The 19,748-nt window shown below is 42.4% G+C and overlaps 3 protein-coding genes across 5 annotated transcripts in view; 2 read left to right on the top strand and 1 right to left on the bottom strand.

Annotated features, from left to right (window-relative positions):
• Nucleotides 1-7,081, top strand: part of map3k5 (mitogen-activated protein kinase kinase kinase 5) — a 63,331-nt gene extending 56,250 nt beyond the window's left edge. Inside the window, exons 23-30 of the mRNA XM_034527004.1 lie at nt 56-224; nt 340-525; nt 1,713-1,818; nt 2,741-2,987; nt 3,133-3,245; nt 4,252-4,373; nt 4,658-4,734; nt 5,949-7,081. Coding sequence (XP_034382895.1) covers nt 56-224; nt 340-525; nt 1,713-1,818; nt 2,741-2,987; nt 3,133-3,245; nt 4,252-4,373; nt 4,658-4,734; nt 5,949-6,009 — 1,081 coding nt within the window. The 3' untranslated portion in view covers nt 6,010-7,081. The remainder of the gene's footprint in view (nt 1-55; nt 225-339; nt 526-1,712; nt 1,819-2,740; nt 2,988-3,132; nt 3,246-4,251; nt 4,374-4,657; nt 4,735-5,948) is intronic.
• Nucleotides 7,082-7,855: 774 nt separating this feature from the next.
• On the top strand, nt 7,856-14,026 carry lrp11 (low density lipoprotein receptor-related protein 11). 2 transcript variants are annotated; one of them, XM_034528040.1, is made up of 9 exons: nt 7,856-8,583; nt 9,634-9,797; nt 10,820-10,961; nt 11,184-11,309; nt 11,415-11,603; nt 12,507-12,674; nt 12,778-12,834; nt 12,923-13,015; nt 13,108-14,026. In XM_034528040.1, exons 1-9 carry the CDS (start codon nt 8,028-8,030, stop codon nt 13,260-13,262), a joined length of 1,650 nt encoding a protein of 549 aa, XP_034383931.1. In that variant the 5' UTR covers nt 7,856-8,027; the 3' UTR covers nt 13,263-14,026. The 2 variants fall into 2 exon arrangements, with proteins under 2 accessions (XP_034383931.1, XP_034383932.1); XM_034528041.1 differs by having other exon boundaries at nt 7,867-8,583; nt 9,640-9,797.
• A 386-nt stretch (nt 14,027-14,412) lies between these two features.
• pcmt (protein-L-isoaspartate (D-aspartate) O-methyltransferase) lies at nt 14,413-19,682 on the bottom strand. 2 transcript variants are annotated; one of them, XM_034528037.1, is made up of 8 exons: nt 19,531-19,682; nt 17,789-17,893; nt 17,652-17,683; nt 17,456-17,560; nt 17,162-17,282; nt 16,206-16,291; nt 15,830-16,057; nt 14,413-15,341 (listed from the first exon to the last, which is right to left on the bottom strand). In XM_034528037.1, exons 1-7 carry the CDS (start codon nt 19,583-19,585, stop codon nt 15,878-15,880), a joined length of 684 nt encoding a protein of 227 aa, XP_034383928.1. In that variant the 5' UTR covers nt 19,586-19,682; the 3' UTR covers nt 14,413-15,341; nt 15,830-15,877. The 2 variants fall into 2 exon arrangements, with proteins under 2 accessions (XP_034383928.1, XP_034383927.1); XM_034528036.1 differs by having other exon boundaries at nt 15,888-16,057; nt 19,531-19,680.
• Nucleotides 19,683-19,748: the final 66 nt, after the last annotated feature.

Here is a 19,748-nt window from a genome sequence, read left to right as displayed (position 1 = left end):
ATCATTGAAGAATGTCTAGTTCACAGAAAGCCCAAATCTTTTCTCTTCTTCTCAGCATTCCAGTGGAGAACTTCGAGGACCACAGCGCGCCTCCATCCCCAGATGAGAAGGACTCGGGCTTCTTCATGCTTCGGAAGGACAGCGAGAGACGAGCCACACTGCACCACATCCTGACGGAGGACCGGGACAAAGTGGTGGCCAACCTGATGGAGGCCCTCAAACAGGTTGGTTATGGAAGTCACCATCAGTCCGCAGACACATAAATCAAGAAATGGATACTAACTTATGCACACTTCCCAATAATGGCTTTGATCCCCTTCTTTCATTTTTGCCCTGCAGGGCTCTGAGGAAATGAAGCTGAAGCCTCAGCACATCTCCACCCTCGTGGTCAGCCTGGCCGACTTCGTTCGCATGGCCGACAGGAAAATCATCGCCAACACGTTGTCTCAGCTCAAGCTGGAGCTGGACTTTGAAAGCACCGCCATCAGTCAGCTGCAGGTCGTGCTGTTCAGCTTCCAGGACGCTGTAAGTATCATCCAGAGAAATGATTATATAGAGGGGTCGAGAAGAAATTCATGGCAGTAAATCCACATTTCATCTTATAATGAATCAAACCCAAAATACCAAACAAAAAGATTCAGTTTTTGACTAATTATCCTCAGATTATCTGAGAATCAAGTTTCAAATTACGGCCGTAAAAACCCAAACTGTTTCTTCAAGGCTTTATTTGCTTTTTTTCTCCTGCACCTGTAAACACGTGATTTCCTGACTATTATCTCCCCCCCCCCCCCCCTCCCCTCACCCTGTAGGCAGAGCTGCTCCCAGCCTCTTCATAAACCACGTGCTCTGAACACTTCAGTATAATTGTCATTTTATATGAGCTGCAGAAAGCAGCAGGCTGCCATGTTGCTGCTCGCCCTGCACAGAGATCGGACAGATAACTGTGAAACGCTTGTAACCTTTCAGCGAGGCGATAACAGGGGAATCTGTCAGGAGTAATTGCACATTCTGTGAAAAGGTCTGATCTGCTTCTCCCCTTTTAGAAAGGCAGTTATGCAGATGTAAGGACACAAGAGCAAGCTTTGTTTTCATATTTGTAAGGAGTGTGTTGCATAATCCTGCTGGAAGATGGAGCTCTGATGCCTCCTGTTGGTCATCAGTGCAAACCATTCACAGTAGAGCAGTCATGCAGCTGGGAAGATTCATAGTTTGGTTTGTAGTGCATGAATTGAAAAGTACAATAATTGAGACTGAATTATCCTCAAATATCAGCAAACATGATATGATTATTTAAAGGACCCTTTTGGGAGAATTGGTTATTGTGGCAGAAAACGCTGAGGTAAAGAAAGAGCAGTAAATATTAATTAGGTCCCAATGAAATCAGCTTCTTACTGAGATGTATTTCACAGTGAAACTGAATATTTGAGCGGTGTAAAGTTACAAGAGGGATTTAAACATATTCCTTCCCATTTGATTGAAAGATGTATTTATTTTTAACGCCCCAGACTGCAGGATGAGTCCTCTAACATTTAGATTAGCAACATTCGTTTTAAACAGGGATTTGATGGGGACTTGAACATAGAAATACTTTGATCCTGAGTTTTTGACATATTTGTTGGCATATAACAAGAGACAAATGAACAATCGAAACTGGGAAAAATGTCTTCATGCTAACAATGCAGTATTTTAACTATAAAACGTTACGTCTTCAGGTCAACAAAGTGCTACGAAACCACAACATCAAGCCTCACTGGATGTTCGCTCTGGACAACATCATTCGCAAAGCTGTGCAGACCGCCATCACCATCATGGTTCCAGGTACCGTCATCACTGCCTCTAAATAAGTTATCGCCGGTCGGTCGGCGAAGCCGAGCTGTGGTGGGAGTTCCTCCTGGATGTAATCGCAGCTCATCTGGGAGGCTGGGGATGTTCTGTGATGACAACTGAAACACTGACGTCACTCACATGAGCACAATGGAGTAGCATCCGTTACTGTAGCTCAAAAGTAGGGAAAGGAGAACGAGGAGCAGCTGTAAAGCTCGACCGATGTGCAGCTCAGTCTGGCAGTTTGTGTATTTGTGCAGCTGCTTACACAATAAAATGTGATCACAATAAATCTCAGCACAATACATTGCCTGTTAGATTGAGTAAGAATAATGTTGTGTGCATGTTCATTTCATTGTACGTGGCTTGTTTGTAATGCAACAAAAGGCCATCGTGGGTTTATTAAAGGCCCGCACCGATACTAGTTTATTTCTGATTGAAAGCTGAAATATATTTGAATAATTGTATTGTGTTTTTGTACTCGATGATAAGATTATCACAGCAAACGAATAAAAGTATGCAGTGTTGGTGCAGGATTAAGTAACAGCATTTAGATTATTTATTAATATTGTGAAATATTCATCACAAATTGCCTGTTTTGTTTGAGCAAAACCACAGAAAATGTCATTTGCGAGGATAAAGCAGCAAATCCTCACATTTGAGAAGCTGAAACCAGCGAATGATTGTAACTTTAACTTTAGAGATAACCTATCAATTAGTGAATCTAAATTGATAGATTTTTCTGTTGATTGAGATTTTCATTTCTAACGCTACGATTAAATCATAATTATACATACATACCTGTCTGTCTGGAATCTGGATCTCAATGTAACGCCGGAATCAATGGCGCTTTCAGTTCCAATAACATCATCCAGCGAGCCGAGCCGTTAAAGTCCGGTCCCGTGTCTGTGTTCAGAGCTGATGCCTCACTTCAGCCTGGCCTCAGAAAGCGACCCAGCTGAGCAGGAGGACGTTGACGACGACGACTGCGAGCCGGAGAGAAGCTCCACCCACCAGAGCCGGGCGCCTCCCGCCGCCGCCAACAACGACACCGTGGCCACTTCGGCAATCAGCACGCTCAGCTCCACCGTCTCACACGAGTCCCATAATGCACAGCGCTCTGTGAGCATGGAGCTGGGCCGGATGAAGCTGGAGACCAAAAGGTAGTCAAGAACAATTAACCGGGATTAGATGTGTTTATCGGCCACAAGGGCTTTTCTTTTCTGTTAGCTTTCATGTATTTTATGAAGTCATTTCATTTGTCTAATTCATGTTGTGTTTTCCTCCCTCTGACTTGTTTGACTCCAGGCTGATGGAGCAGCTGCTGGAGAAGGAGAGAGAGTACCAGGCCATCCTGCAACAAGTGCTGGAGGAGAGAGAGATGGAGATCCGACTACTGAGGCTGCGATCTGAGCCTGCAGGTGTGGACTTCATTCTGATTTACCTTTTTCACTCTGACCGTTTGCGACACTAGCGGCTCTTCTGCTTCGACTACCAGTCTGCCTTTAGCTTTCACAAGCAGCTGTGGCTCATGGAGGCGACTCCTCTGTCGTAAACACACCGTCACAGAACAGTGCAGAGCAATATCCAATCGTCTGAGGTTGCTTCTAGCTCACTGAGTCGTTCATACAAGTCGTGACATGAACAATGCACATGACCGGAGCGTTCCCATCACCTACTGGAGGTGTGTGACTTCCAGAATGAAAACATCTATTACACAGCCTGCATTACCAATGTGATGATACAGCTTCATCTGGAGGCGATTAACTTGATCCTGTTGTACATGGACAAACTCCTTCTGCAAACATTGTGTAGTTCTTTTAAGAGGCACCGTTTTTTGCAAAGTCAAGTTAAGCTGTTGCTGGATTTTGAGCCTGATACTGAAAGGACCCAATGTTGAGAATTCTCCAAATCTAATAGCGATATATCAGAACAATAAACAATTTACTTGCACTACAGGTGTTGTTGTGTAGTCTGCTATTACTACATTATGAACAGTAAATTACACTGGAAATTAGTAATAGCGACAGTTAATATCTAAGAATGCAGTCTGACATGTATTGCTGCAATTTACTGCAATATATTGCTGAACATCTGCCAGCAAACTGTACAAATATAGTTGGGAAATATGTATAGTATTCACCTGCCAAGTGTTATTTTCTACCCTAAATTGCATTGAACAGTTGTATGTGGGCAAAGAACGAGATACAGGTTAGCTACTAAACTACAATAACATACCTGCTCCTGGTATGACGACTGACTAGTGTTGCTATATAAGGCGACTTTGAAGTTGAAGCTTATAATAAGTAAGATATCCTTATAATGTGGTTATTTTGATGCTGCAGAACATCTGTGTTTTCCTCTACAAATGTTGTATGAATGGGTCCAGTGTGTCTGAAGGAGCCTGTTCCCTATATTCTCCGGCAGACATCCCCTCAGCATCCAGTGTCCCCGAGGGAGCGAGGAGTCCACCTGCAGAGAGACGTGAAGACTCCGATATGACCAGCTGGCTCCGGCTCTACGGCGCTGACCAGGACTCCGTAGAGCGAGTGAGTCCCTGCTTTTACTCTGGAGACGGACAGTGATTTATGTATTTCCATGAGGAAGAGGGATGTTTTTTTAATTTTTTTTATAAAGCCATTTTTACAACAACGTTGCCGAGTGGTTTGCAACTAGATTAAGCGATGACATAAAAGATGGTATGAAGCGTCGTACAGTTACAAAGAACAGAATTTAAACTCAGAGCGACATCTCCTTGAATCCCATGTACCTGTTTAGTACCGAAGGGCTGTTTGTACCCTGCGCCCTCATTTCATGCACTTTGTTTCTCCAGATACTAAACGAGGAGTACACGTTGAACAACATCCTCCACGATGTAACGAGAGACGATCTGAAGAGTTTAAGACTAAAGTAGGTTTTTTGTTGTTGTCTGTTCGCAGTTTCACTTCTGTATTCACTAAAAAAAAACTCTGAAACTCACATCTGAAAAGCACCGCAGCTTTCCAAATAGCAGAAGCGGTCATGTTTGTTGCGTAATGGAGTTTGTATTGGTGTATTTTTCATTTCTCAGAAATCATACGGTGTCCATATTTTAAACATGTTCATTTGCTAGCTACTACTACTCCAGTCTCTGTCTTCTTTTTATACTTTTTTCATTTGTAGCTATAAATCGGCTCATAGTATATCATGTTCACCTAAGAGTGGAACATTTCAAAAACAATTATTTATGAAGCCATCACTGCTTGTGTAGGATTTGTACATTTGTGCATGCGGCGCCCCCCAGTGGTTGTATGTAAAAAGACAAAATGTATCTGCAGATGAAATCTCTTAAAAAGCAATGGAATCAGTTTCCTTAAAAACAGGCCTTAGAAAGTATTCAAAAGTATTATATTGTCCCTCATGCCTGCTGTAGGCAATAATAATATGTGTTTGTATCCGGTTATGGTCTGCCGGGAGAAATCATACACTTAAAAGTTACAAGTGAGACAGTGGATTATGTGAACGGGAGGCTGTTAAATCCTTTTTTGCTGAGACCTAATACATCACTACTAAAACGTAAATGAACTTGAATTAATGAAATCGATGAATTAAATTGTCTGCTGCTTATCCGGGCCAGTTTGCATTAATTTCATTTATTATATCGTCATCGTAATAATTAGATGGGAATTATTTTTTTATACTGTGGGGAAGTACTGAAAAAAATGTGATTTAAATAATTATTATTGTATCATCTACTGCTTTCATACTTTGGCCAATTTTAATGTGAAACAGGTTTTAAATTATTCTTTAATTCTCTGTGATATTAAAAAGGTCTCAAAAAGTCTTAAATTTAACTCAGTAGTTGCCAGTGAACCCCTGTTCTCTGTATTTTGTAAAAACCTTGCTTCATTAATGGACAGAAAAATATGTTGTGCACATACATGTACAGTCAGGGAAGTGTGTTCTAACTCTCAGGACAAGAGAAACTATGTCAAATGCATTAGAAATATATATAATGGCTAATTATAGACAGCCAAAGATTGATTATTGAAACGCTGAGTTCTAGGATATGCAATGTAACTTCTGTTGGTTACATGTATACTGCACGTTGTATGTTGTAACCTCTTTTCTCCGTGTCCTGTCAGAGGCGGGATCCTGTGTAAACTATGGAAGGCCATCACAGACTACAGGCAGAAGCCAACCTGAGGCCTTAAGTGGCGACAACCACTCAGAAAAGCCCGGACCTTGGCCCCAACAACTCAGTATTCTCCTCTTTACCTCAGTATTTATAAGATCAAGACTTTTAGGAGAAGAAGCTGTGTTTGCTGTGTGCACAGAACAGCTTTCCACTCACACTCAGAGTATTTTGATAGTTTTGGGGTTAAAAAAGGTCCCTTTGAAAGCAAGAATTACTGAGAAGTGCCACTAGTTTTGCTATCCCTGATATTACACAGTTTTTTGTTACTGGTGCGCAAAAAGTGACAATTGGTAAGAAAATCTATTGTTAAAATATTGAAAACTGTCAAAACATTTTTCTCCTGTCTTTACAAGATGTAATGTTTACAAAACTGGAGACTGACCGTTTTCTAATACAAGCCTGAGATACAAAAGACTACATTCAAAATCATCTGTACTAATGTTTTTATCATAGGCATCTTATCACTACTTTATTTTAATGTATTTTTAATTTAATTGCTTTGGTAATCTGAAGGACGTCCATGCATGCCCCGTTTTTCTTCATTTTTTTTTTGTATTTTATCCGTACCCTTATTTAAATTGTTTTTATCACATTTCTTTTTATAATACGAATCTACATTTTTATTTTTCATAAATGTGTAAATATTGTGTTATAGAATTATATGTGAACAGCCTTTATGTACTTTAAAAACGCATTGATAAACATAGTTAGATCTCCATGAGGATTCGACCGCGTCTATAATGAAAACGTGAAAAATGAATTGTATAGTATTGTATTTTCTAGTGTCAAAAATCATAGGATATATAATATTCATTAAAGTAATTTATATTACATTAAATAATTTGCTCTGTTTTCTTTCTTTTTGTATACTGACAAAATTGTGCTTATCTTGCTTGTGTAGATATGATCAGCAATCAGATGTATTGTAATGTCATGTGAAAACGCCTTGACCTTTTTTATTTTAAAAATATGATGTCAGAAATGGGGAACATAATCATGAGCAGTGTGTCTGTTTTGTTTCATATCTGAAATAATTCTCGATTTTTGTGTCATATTAAAAACAAAATCTTGAAACTGTGAAAGAAATGTTAGAAATATTCTGTTTTTATTAATAGAATATGCTGTTAAATGCAATGGTTTCTCTTTTCTCATGTATAAAAGTACAGCTCTACATGCTACAAAACCTCATATTTACAATTACAATATTTCTACTGTTCTCCAGGCATTTCAATTATAATTTTTTGCCATAAATTAGCTTATCTTTTTCTTTCAAAAGAAAATTCAAAATGGCATCACCTTTAGTAAATGCCTAACGGCAATGCACAAATACAGACGAGGCACATCAAAAAGAATACCTAAAAAAGTGGTTGTCGTGTCAAAAGTAACACACAATAAACTAACTAACAAAGGTGTATAGCCTCAAAATACAATGAACAATTTGTAGTAGTTTTTACATTGTTTTTATTCCACAAAATCTCAGAAGAAACAATGTAGCTTTTACATTTTAACTTGAGTAATCTCATCGACAATTCAAGAAGTTTTACAGGGTGATTCAACTGTTAAAATCCAGTTTTAATTTAGATGCGGGCAGACAAGAGCCTCAGAATATAACAATTAAAAGAAAACTGAACACAAACTATTGGAAGGCTAGAATAATGAAAACGTGAACATGTCTCTCTGTGCCCGTTTCTAAAAGCAAACACCTGTAAAGTAGAGAGGGGAGGGGGGGGGGGGGGGGTAAACAGAGCCGCAGGTGTGTCCTCTGGCCATATTTATCCATCACTGTGACGTCAGTGGTTTTCCAAACGGTCTCGCGCCCCCCCACCCCCCCCCCCCCCCCCCCCGCCCCTCACCATGACAACGACAGATTTCTAGCATCGTCAGAGGGCAAACGGTCCGCTTGCTCCGCTCCCAAAATACAGACGAGCGCTCTGCAGAATAATACCGCGTTGCACACATTATTACCGGGGACACGGTTCATGTGGGAAGGCCGAGGAGGGAGACGCCGTGTCAGCGCGTGAACAACATGGCTCTCTTTGAGCATCCCCGGCTGCTGCTCGCCTGCGCGGCGCTGCTGGCCGCGGGTCGACGCGGCGACGCCCGCTCTTTGCCCATCACGGATCTGAAATCCAAAATATCGGGCGTCGGGGAGCTCTTGGAGCAATTCCGCAAGCTGCAGCAGGACCAGCCGCATCGGGCGGCCGACGCGATGGATTCGTGCGTGGGCGACTTCAACGCCGTCGGAGAGCGCATCATCCGGACCAAGGCCTCCATCGAGCAAGGGGCCACGTTCCTGTTGTCCCCGGACAGGGTGTACACCTGGAGGGACTGTGTGCACGCCTGCTGCTCGCAGCCCCACTGCACCGTGGCGGTGGTTCAGCAGGACCCGAGGCATCCCGGGGACAGCCTCAGCTGCTACCTGTTCAACTGCACCTACCGGGGCAACAACGTCTGCAGCTTCGCCCCGCAGCAGGGCTTCGCCACGTACAGCCGGACGCCCAACACCACGCAGGGACAACTCCCCGTCTCAACCGGCGGTCCGGGGCCCGGGGAAGGACGTCCCCACGAGGAGGCTGCACAAGGTGGGGGGATGACGACAGCCTGCGTATTGGTCCATGTGATTGATCATGATTTAGAATCGATAGTGTTGAGCCCGTTCATCTCCGTGTTGATATTACAATCCTGCAGGGCCCTTTGTTACAGTTCACCAAAGCTGAGTGCATGGCAAGCTGGTAGTAGTGTAGTTATGGACAACAAATCAATATGCTTACACTTATAGGTAACATTTCACCCATTAAAGCTTAAATACTATAACACACTGCTGATCAAATTCAAATGTAACTGAGAAAGGAGCACAATATAAAGTTGTAATTGTTCTTCTTCTTTTTACTTCACATAGAAACATGCTTATAATGCTGTAAACAAAAAATGAGCATTATCTAATGATTTATAATGTGATACTTTTGTTTTCTAGGAATGATATAATGTATCATAGGAACGCTTTTGCAATATTTACTTGTTTGTATCTAAAGAACAGAAAGAAATTAGCCCTCCAAAGTACTTTGTGCTTACTTTTCTTGAAGGGTTGGGCAACGTTTGGTTTATCTAACTTTATTGTGGTAAAGAAAATTTGACTGCAGTCTATCTAGTATTGGAGAGACCGGTCACTCGCAACTGCTGCTATAATCTTCATGAAGCAGGCAGGCTGGGTCAATGATTACACTGAGATCAGCAGCAGGTGTTTTTATGATAATAATAAGTATGCTTCCACAGTGAAATGACTCGTCAGCTGATTCATTATCGTTTAAGTAAAGTTAAAAATAACATTATTATTAACATTCAGCTTTTTTTCAAAATGAGGATTTGGTATCTAAGTTTTATCATTCTTAACTGAATAAAATTGAGTTTTGAATTATTAGTCAGACCAAACAACAGGTCTGAAGAAGCTTTAAGAATATTGCCACTGGCTTAAATAAATACAATAGATATCTCTATTTGTAATCTTCTTAGTGCAATACAGTTACGATAACATACTTTATGTGATATCCAGTGGAAGAGTGAATGTGCACGAGTCAAATTGAAATAAAGTAGCACATCGTCTATATTATCCTGTTGTTGTTTTTCCTGTGAAGTTGCAGATGTGGATGAGCCTCCTCGCAGTGACGCTGGACAGGATGTGGTGATCCAGCTGCCCACAGACTGGGCCGTCCTGGATGGACGGGACAGCCTGGACGACCGTGGGATCGACCACTACGAATGGACTCTCGTCAAGGGGGACCCGGCCGTCAAAATGAAGGTCAGTGCGCGCCAACAGTCGAGACATCTTGTCATTAAACGTTTGGGTTGCGGTTTAATGACGGCGGCGCTCGATTTGAGAATAAAAGCCTGAAAAAACAAACTTGGAGGAAACGCAGACGGGCACTGCTCTATTGTTCCCTCTGCTCTCACGGATCAGATGATTCCAACATTTTAATTTGCAGTATGAAAAGTCACTAATTGCTCTCGCAGACACGACTGTCGAATTGCTTGTTTGAATGAGCTAAGTCAACAGGCGGCTTAAGGCCAGAGCTCCATAATACCTTGCTGTGTCAACAGAGATAAGAGTTTATTACATGCCAACCTGCTCCAAGGACAGCGGCCTGCCCGCTGTTCACAGCCTCAGAGGCAACATAGGGAGTGTCGAGTACGACGAGTCCGATACACTTGACACTGCGCTGATCTGGGGTCAATGTTCACCAGAAATGAGTTATACCACAGAGACATTGTTTTTTTGGAAAGACATGTTGCTCCTGTAGTTTTCAAGAAGGAGTGAGCAATAGGAACATATAAACTTTCAGATGATATCAAATTGTCCACTGTAGATTGTATCCATCCCTTTAGCATCACAAGGTGTATTAGGTCGTTTTGGGCAATGATGTAACTCAATATTCAGGACTGTTTTACGGAAGTATTGTATTTTTATATGATTTGTTGATGAATGTAATGAAGTACTTTGATTTTTCAGGTATTTATTGTGCACCTCATTTGTATTTCTTTTTATAGATTGAGAATTACAAACATAAATCCTTTCACATTGTCTGAATAGAGAATAAATCGTGGCACAAGAACAATATCTGCACGATTACAGATTGGTAGGGGCTTGTAACAGGGCAAACATTTATTTATATGCGGTTATGCTTATCTAAATAAAAAAAAATATTTATGCTGGCATGTTTAAGAGAGAGAAACTTTCACGGTCTTACAAGCTCTGAGGAAAAAAAATCTCAATCTATGCACATGTGATTAATTCAAATGTAATAATTTGTGTATGTGTTGAAGGCCACTCATCCAGGGCTGCTGAAGATCAGCGGACTCCAGGAGGGAGTCTACACCTTCCACATGACGGTCACTGACACATCGGGCCAGAAAAGCTCTGACAACGTCTCTGTTACCGTGCTGGCACCAAAACACCAAGCAGAAGGTGGAGTGTTCAACAAAAACATTTCTCTTTGTTGTGTTTTTTTGTCGTGAGCTCCTTTCCAGGCTGTAGTTATTTCTCAAGAGGTGCATGCGTTTCAATGGGAGCACATTAAAGAATACATGGAGCACTTTCACCATTTTCAAATGATTAAAAACTGGGTTTATGTGGGTCCCAGTGCAAGCCTATTACAAGATGTATAACTGTAACATTGTGTGCCCCCAGTGTGTACAGGTCTCTGTTCAAAGTACCAGTTCAAATGTGATGACGGATGCTGTATTGACATCACGTACGCCTGTGACGGGAAGCAGCAGTGTCCAGACCGCTCTGATGAAATATTCTGCCCAATCTGTAAGAAACCCTTGTGTCATGCGAGAATGAAGGGAAAAACATAAGCAAAAGCATAAATACGCCCCGCCCCCTCTTCAATAATGAGTTGTTCTGTGATTGTGTTAGTTGACAGCAACAGGAAGTCAGTGACGCACCCTGTCGATCGGCTTGGAGCCCAGCCAGAGGAGGCAGAGGATGTCTCCATGCTCCAGACTGAGCCCAGAAAGACCACTGTGAACATCCTACCACCTCAGGACAGGAGCAAGGCCACTCTTCCCCAAAGTCCCGGTCAACAGGAGGCTTCAGCCAGTCAAGGTACGGTTGTGTTCATGTTGAAAAAACATGCGTGTGATACAAAACGGAGTGCTAGTTCCAAATGCATGGTTGGGAGGCCTTTCTTTGACTTTAACTTTATTTGGTAAAAATGTCTACTTCACAAAATGATCCTTTAATGGCTGTGGCGTTAGTGCGGTGCCCCTTTGTAAAGAGGCAGAGAGAGTTTTAAGTGCGTGTCTGGACATAGCAGCAGATGGAGGCCCTGTAGGCTGCCATTGAGTCATGGCACTGGGCTCAACATGCTGGCAGAGCCACAGGGCCACTCGGCATTCTCTGGGAAAGCAGCTCTTTGCCTGCGTCTTCTCCGAGCGCTGGAACAAAGCCCCTCTGTCCCCGTCCGCCATCTGATGCCTAGATCAGGCTGCGGCGGTATTACACGGCAGGTATTACACGGCAGGTATTACATTCTCAGGAGTCTTTCCTTCGTTTCACGAATGCTCAGTCTCATGTCTAAGTGCTTGTCTCGCTACATCAGAAATAATTTGACCTTTGCTTCGGGTTGGTTGTGCTTTTTGTTGATGATGGGAATTCATTGACTCTCCTCAGGCTGCAACTTCCCTTTCCCTGCATATGATCAATAAAGTTTATCTCGACTTAAGTCTGCATTAATTAACTGGCTATTTAGAGGCAACAAGCTGGAAACAACGTCCCTTCTTTCATGCGAGGTACTTAAGTTTACTATGTATCAAAAAACACGTACTGGTGCTGTGTGTTGAATACTTTTTCATTATCCACTTCTTGTGCCCTCCATGTGAAGAACAAATAGTCAAAGGTTGATAAGAAGTCGATTGAGCCTGACTCTCTCTCTCTCTCTCTCTCTCTCTCTCTCTCTCTCTCTCTCTCTCTCTCTCTCTCTCTCTCTCTGTGTGTGTGTTGCTATAGATCCATGTGCTGCGGCTCCGGTTGTCGGACCCTGTAAAGGCACCTTCCCACGCTGGTACTATGACCAAAAGGCGGGGGCATGCAAACACTTTCTGTATGGCGGTTGCCAGGGCAACCATAACAACTTCCTCCAGGAAACTGACTGTGTCAGTGAATGTATACAAAAAAGTGAGAATCTGCGCCTTCTCCTTTTTAATTTTTTTAAATCTAATTTTCTAATTTCAACAACATAAAACAATCTCTTTTTTGTATTCATGGGAACATCATTTAGGTCCAGCTTTCAAACCAGCAACTATGGCTCCTCCAATCACCAAACAAACTGAGATAGGTAAAGACAGAGTGTATTTCAATAAAACGTCATGGACATGCCAGTAAGTGTTTCCAAATCTAAATGTTGGGTGTACCTTTCTTGGAAGCTGCCCCAAAAGTACCCCAGAGCCAGGCAGAGAGCAATGTTCCTGTCCCCAAACCACTTCCAGTGATAGGAGGGCATCCGATACCACAGCCAGGTATAGTTTTGGTTTGTTTTTATCCTCCAGTTCTTTTTTTTACGTGTCATGTTCTTCCTAATTTTCTAAATGGCCTCCGTTACCTCCTGAAGGTGCCATCCTTCCTCTGGCTCTCGGCCTGATCATCACTGCTCTGCTGCTGCTCCTGATTGGCTGTCGTCTCAGACTTGTTGGACACAAGCTGAAGAAAACGCGACCGCTCACCATAGAGGAGTCAGATTACCTCATCAACGGCATGTACCTGTAGCCAATCAGCCAGGGGTGGATATCTGAGAAAGAGAAACATGGGTGTCGTCCCCAGAGCCTGAGACAGAACTTTTTGAATGTGCACGCTGTGTTTCTTGCAGCCCACTGCCTGCAATTTGTCCTCATGTCAGGCTACAAACACCCCAACCCTTTGCTGTCATGAACGTGTCTGAAAGTCCCCACACTGAACCCCCTGACTGGTAAACCCGCTGCCTTTTAAAGCCATCAACACACATTTAGATGCTTGTTAATTCAGAATTTATGGTGTGTGATTTTGAATCCATGATGGATGAATCGACATTTGATACTGAAATACGTCTGTCTACCTTAACCCAATGACTTCTGGGATAGGTACAGTAAAAGACACTATTTTGTCCCCTTTATTAAAATTCCTGAAACGCAGGTTAACATATCAAACATTATTTGCACGAAGTGCTGCACAAACATATGCTGTATTCTTTCGCCACTGGGTGGCACTAATGCGGCATGCTGTGCTGCATTTTACTTGAGTTAACTTAAATATAACACATCGGAGTGCCTGTTATAGAGCACTTTTTTTGACTGATTAGGAATCAGCAACAAATTATTTTATTATTAAGTTTCTCAGAATCATATAAAGCCATAGAAAATTATGTTGGTCTAAATTGTGTCGCATATAATTTTGTTATTAACCAAACTTAAGTGGCGTACGACTCTATTTGTGCACATGTATTCCCTCAAAGTGCTGTCTTATGTGTGAGATATTAAAGTGTATTTAAAAACAAACTGTGATCTGTTGACTTTTAGCACATAATTAAATTACCATTGAGGTCTTTGATTGTGTCTTTAGTAGTTTACACTCCACAATTACACAACGTTATCTAGTTTTGATTTAAAGACCTACATTCCTGTATAAATGGTGCACTGGTGCTGAAATATATATAAATGTAATATAAGATCAGCAGAGCATCTATTATCCTTGATAAGTAAAGGTTAAAGAAATAAACACTTTCTGGTAGCTAGTCATAAATGCATTAGGGGTGGGGTTGTGCCTAAAGAATCGGGATCCCTAACCTCAGTATTTCTAGCATACTTGTTCCAGTCCTGCCTGCAAGACTTCATAATGAAATATATAACAAACACACAAAAGAATTTGACAACAGAAAAGCAGACAAAAACATAAGCACCTCTTTATTTTCATGTGCCATTCCAGAATCTGTGACAGACAAATATCATCCGTCATCCAAAACAAAAATGTGCTTTTTGATTTCAAGAAAACAGACATTCATTTGCTTTATAATTGTTGAAGTTTATTTTGGCGAAGCAGTGACTATCCCATTTAGCATCGGTCACCAGAAGAGCCTGCATTAATTGCGGATGGATAACCAGCGGCAGAAAGTGACAAACACCACCAGGTGGAAAGCACAGCCCTGGATGTGCACGTGCATCATGTAGTTAATGCTCAGCTCTCTTCGGAGTGTGTGCTCGATGATCCAATGCCTTGCTTATTCTATGTGTGGGTCAGCCGTTGTGTTGCCTGCGTGTGTGTTCCTAATACTGCAGGCAGGGGAAAAGCTCATATGTTAGCAGATAAGTCTACAGTTAGATGATCCCCCCCCCACACACACACACACACACACACACACCTGCAATTATTATCTTAAAGATTCAGGCTTTCCTCGTCGTTGTCCAGCGTACCTCGGACATTCAGCTTTGATGCTGCTGAAATGTAATACTGTCAAAATTGCTGATTGCATTTCGAATGGTGAAACCAACACAAAAAAGAAAGAACACTAAATGAAACCCTAAAGAGCCTGCAGTTAAAAAGAATACAAAACCAAAAAAAAAGATGCAGGCCTGAAAAGAAAAACAAAATGTCCTCTCCAATATTTCTGTGCGGAGCTTCAACAGTCTTTCTTCCCAGCCCTTCTGGGCTGTCATCAATGCGATACTCTAGTCCATCGTTAGACTTAAACAAAAAGAGCATGTTTTGTTACGCTTTGAACAAAACGTCATGGGCTGTTCGACCCCGTCCAAGTTCTCTCCAGGTTCAAACTTAAAAAGGTGGATTATGGACCGTCTTCCTCTTCAAAGTTCATCCCTGTGACAAACAGAAGTCAAATGTTAGGAAGGGGCAGAAAAAGAAGAGCGGCACGCAAGAAACAAGCATGCAAACACGATGTCAAGAGTTCAAATCACATGCTAAATGTTACGGTCACAGTAAAATGCAAAGTTATTGTTTTTTGTTTTTTTGTCTACATCTCACAGAGTAGAAGATCAAACAGAATAGTCACGGAGTTTGGTTTTAGTGTGTTATGAGCAGCCAAATTGACAAAGCAGTCATGCTCTTGGAAACCAAGCATATGCCTACGTTCCAGTTTCTCTCGTGCTGGGGTACCAAAACCACTAGGACTTCAAATTCCATTAGTCAGGCAGGTTTATAGTGAACCAATTTGGAACTGTGGCGTTAAAAAAAACGTTGGGAAGAAATGTGCAGCTAGTTGGTATGGTATGGAAGAAGCAAAAAATGTCAACAAGCAGCAAAATGCAGCCTCTTTCTGTTGCCTGCTCCAAGCCACACCATTTCACCTTTGCCACTGTGAGAAGGAGAGAGTGAGAGGAGGGGGGAGAAAGAAGTCACTTCCACCTGGACCACTGCTTGTCTCGGTCTGTTAAAGGCACATAAATCACTCCCATCAAGGGCTTCATTTTGGTGCTGCCGTCCTCCAGCTTGTCGTACTGCTCCAGCATCTGGTTTCCTCCCGCCGGGCCGACAGGCAGAATCAGCCGGCCGCCGGGCTTCAACTGGTCCAGGAGCTGTCAACGGCATGACGATACAAAAGGACAGAGTGAACATGCGCTTAAAAAAGACATTCCAGGATTGCAAATGCAATCCTTTTTTAAAAACACACATTTGTTAAGCATTGCTACTGATTTATTGTTTTGTAAGTATTCAGAGACTCACAGCTTGGGGGACACTGGGTGCTGCTGCGCCAACATGAATGGCATCAAAAGGCGCTTCCTCAGTGTAGCCCAGCCGCCCGTCTCCCACTGAAACACACACAGACAAAGTCCTCCCGTTTCATTTGTTATTTCTGTCTACTCTGTATCTACAACGTATTGACTGCAGTTACTCATTTAGGCATCGCTGTGCTGACAAACTGCTCTTTAAGGCTGTATCTGACGATGATCTCCATTACTGTGGAATCTAGCCACACACAGAAACAAAGCAGCTCTTCGGTTCAAATTGTTTGCGTTTTGTTTAAAGTGTCGGCGCAATGAGCTGGAGTTTCAGCTCACAATTTTTCAGGCTACAGAAACTCATTCCTGTTGTTTTTAAAATGTTCTCTTTTGCTTGGGGTTGTTGCCTTTTTAGTGTTAGTTCATTGAAACTGTGTCATTACTTACAGATTCAAATTTAATGTAAATACAGTATGTTTGGCAGCTTGCAGCAGATGTTTGGTAGTTTTACACAAGTAATGACTTACACAGTGAAAACAAATGTTATTTATTTTGTAGCTGGCTAAATTCAATCACAAGGTAAAAATAAAAATACTTCTATGACTGGACCTAAAGTAAACATACGTGTACCATCCCACACTAACAATCTGCCAAAACATTGTAGTTGCATTTGTATTTATTTTTAATATATACAAAACAAAGAGTGTTGTTTGCCTACTTAATTTAATTGCCTGGTTGCAACAATTGAAAGCAGGTACTCACTGCTTAATTATTTAGCACTGCATGACCGCATCTACTGAGCTACTGCACTAAAAGAGAAGAGAGCCAGACCTAAGAAGCATCACACTGTGCCTTGTTTAAAAAGAAGGTGCAGACAGCTAAAAGTGTTTCTACTTGGATAAGTTGCAGAAAAAGACAAAACAAACTCAAAGACTTTTACTTTATCAAAAGACAGCTTACCTAATAGCTTGACTCGGCCCGATGTTATCAAACTGGGGTCATCTTTCTTCACGTTGGTGACCGAATCATCTACCAGCTCTTTCATATGATCAATACCTATAACTTTCCCCTTAGCTCCAACCTGTAAAGCACAGAGGGAGCAATGGTGCTCAGTTCATACCACAGCATCACAACATTAAAAACAGGTTTCATCTCATTCTATGTTGATTGATTGACAAGCTAATTCCTCTGTTCTAATCAATCAGAATGCCACCAAAGAGAAATGGTATGCGTTTACCGTCATGTGTGGCTCACCATTCGTGCAAAGCAAACGGACAGGATTCCACTGCCGGAGCCGACGTCCAAAGCTTTGGCTCCCTCGTACAGCTGGTCGTGGAGGAGCTCCAGGGCGTAGGCGTGCTGGGTGGAAGGGAGGCAAGCTTTACAAACAAAGCCGTTTACGGTTGTGATTTACAGGATGCAGAAAAGACTGAGTGTTTGGAAGCCATACCATATGTGGGGCGCTGATGGTCGCTTGATAGCCTTTTGGTGAAAGAGAGATTTAGTTAATTCCTCCCTCTGATGTCAGACTGCATTGAGAGTCCAGACTGTGCTGCGATGCATGAATGACTGCGCGAGCAGACGTACCTATTGACTGTGGCGAGTCCATGTACGGATTACACCTGGAGAAATGGGCTCGGTCCGTGGCCAGCATGACTTCATAGACCTTGTCGGACTTAATAATTCCATTTTCTGGGGATGCAAAAGAGTTTGTGTCACTGTGTATTATGGAGCGGAGGAAGTACAAACACCAGGTAGGAATATATAACAAGGAAAGAGAAAATTCAGGGTTTTAGGCATTACGCAACCAATTACTACAATAAGTGTTACCTTTGGGGTGTGTGATATGATACTGATTTGTAAACCATCAGGGTTGCTATATACATCTTTAAAACTATCTTAGACCATTGCTATGTGCCGTTTTAGAATACATTAGAAGTAAACCAGCTAGATAGACATCTACTAATGATTACGGAAATTAAAATAACCCACACATTTCATTTTCCACCAACACATAACTGGGTGCTGAACTTTAAAGAATGTATGAAGCAGTCAAGGTTTAAAAACCAATGCAACTATGTGAACTATTACTGCTTTCAGTCATGAGCACTGGTCAAAAACAAACAATAAAAAGAAATTGTGAATTAGCATGCACCCCGAGTGTGACCTGCTCAAATCCAGCTAATGCCAATTTAGTGTCCAGTGAAGTGTTCAATCAGGAGGAGCAAAACATCTAAGTTAGAAAGCAAATAGCATAAGAATGACTACAAATGCTAGAAGAATAAATTGCATAACAGGCGGACTTCACAAGGGTGATTAAAGAATACTTTACTTGTTCTTGTGGATTTCCAGCATTTTATTATCCTGCATGACACTGACAAGCTGGTTTCAACATCATTATCCTTTCTTTTCCCAGCATGCAAGACAGCAGCAAGCATATGAATAATAAACTGACACTTCCAATCATATCTGCTAAGATAAAGAAAGAAACATGTGCAAACTGTGCTTTTGCTTTCGTTAAAAACCAAATGGCGCACGTCTGACTACACACACGCACAATGCTCTGCGTAGTGCAGAATATAAATAGGTAGACACTTCATTTTGAAATTGGACGTGCACACTTTGGTCTGAAGACACCATCACGTTGAATGTCATTTCGCCACATGCAAGTTATTTATAGCGTGCGTTTTAGTCTATTGGCAATCAACCACTGGGCCACCCAATGCACTGTCATCTGACTGCAGCATTACACATGTGTCACTGAAGGCATCGCTCGTGGTGGACTCGGCACAGGACAGCAGTTACTGTTCGGGGGTTTTCTGACTGACACACACACCATGCTGCCATTTCCAATCTGCTTCCAACAAAAGGCACTGGATAAACTTGCCTCCCATCTACAGTTGTCCGTGTCACTCACGTGGAGGGGAATGACACCGCGATAGTAGCCACCAATGGATGTGGGCAGGGCACTTTGCAGCGCTGCTATCGCTAGCTACAGCGTCCCAAATGACGCACATAGAGCTAGGTGTGCTAAACTAGCCGCAACACAAAACGGAAAATGCAACAATAAACTGAAACTGCTGTGTTTTTTATTGTTTTACGGCGACGGGGCACATGTATGGCCCGAACGTGGTTTGGGAAAGGGGTGGCGAGAGAGAGAGAGAGGTAACGCGAGGTCAGCAACAACATAGCTTAGCAGCCAGCTAGCGGACGCTACGCTCCTCCTGCGAGATAAAGCTCAAGCCTCAAAAACCAAAAAACGGTTTCGGGCGACCTGTCTGCGGAGGCGTCGGTGCTGCCGCCGTAAAAACACACACATTAGGACTTACTGCGGAGGTTGTTAACAAGCTCCGCGTGGCTGGCTCCTCCAGATTTCCAGGCCATTTTTAAGCACACTTTTCGTAGTAAGTAGACAGCAGCTGTCAGTGCCGCGCCTGCGCCAACTGTTCGTCCGAGGAAGCTGGCAACCTCGAGAGCAGACGGCGGAGCGGCGGAGACGTCACGAGACACCCGACAACACCCACCTGAGCCAGAACAGGGACATTTT

This window comes from Cyclopterus lumpus, chromosome 24, assembly GCF_009769545.1.
Source record: "Cyclopterus lumpus isolate fCycLum1 chromosome 24, fCycLum1.pri, whole genome shotgun sequence".
Classification (NCBI taxonomy): domain Eukaryota; kingdom Metazoa; phylum Chordata; class Actinopteri; order Perciformes; family Cyclopteridae; genus Cyclopterus; species Cyclopterus lumpus.
This window is presented reverse-complemented; position numbering and strand designations above follow the sequence as displayed.

Coding starts and splice junctions, on each gene's coding strand:
- pcmt (XM_034528036.1), bottom strand. CDS start 19,585: ATGGCCTGGAAATCTGGAGGAGCCAGCCACGCGGAGCTTGTTAACAAC. Junction 17,561..17,651: donor CCATCAGCGCCCCACATATG/GTATGGCTTCCA, acceptor CCTTCCACCCAG/CACGCCTACGCCCTGGAGCT. Junction 17,283..17,455: donor CCGTTTGCTTTGCACGAATG/GTGAGCCACACA, acceptor TGTGCTTTACAG/GTTGGAGCTAAGGGGAAAGT.
- lrp11 (XM_034528040.1), top strand. CDS start 8,028: ATGGCTCTCTTTGAGCATCCCCGGCTGCTGCTCGCCTGCGCGGCGCTG. Junction 12,835..12,922: donor CACCAAACAAACTGAGATAG/GTAAAGACAGAG, acceptor CTTTCTTGGAAG/CTGCCCCAAAAGTACCCCAG. Junction 13,016..13,107: donor GCATCCGATACCACAGCCAG/GTATAGTTTTGG, acceptor TACCTCCTGAAG/GTGCCATCCTTCCTCTGGCT.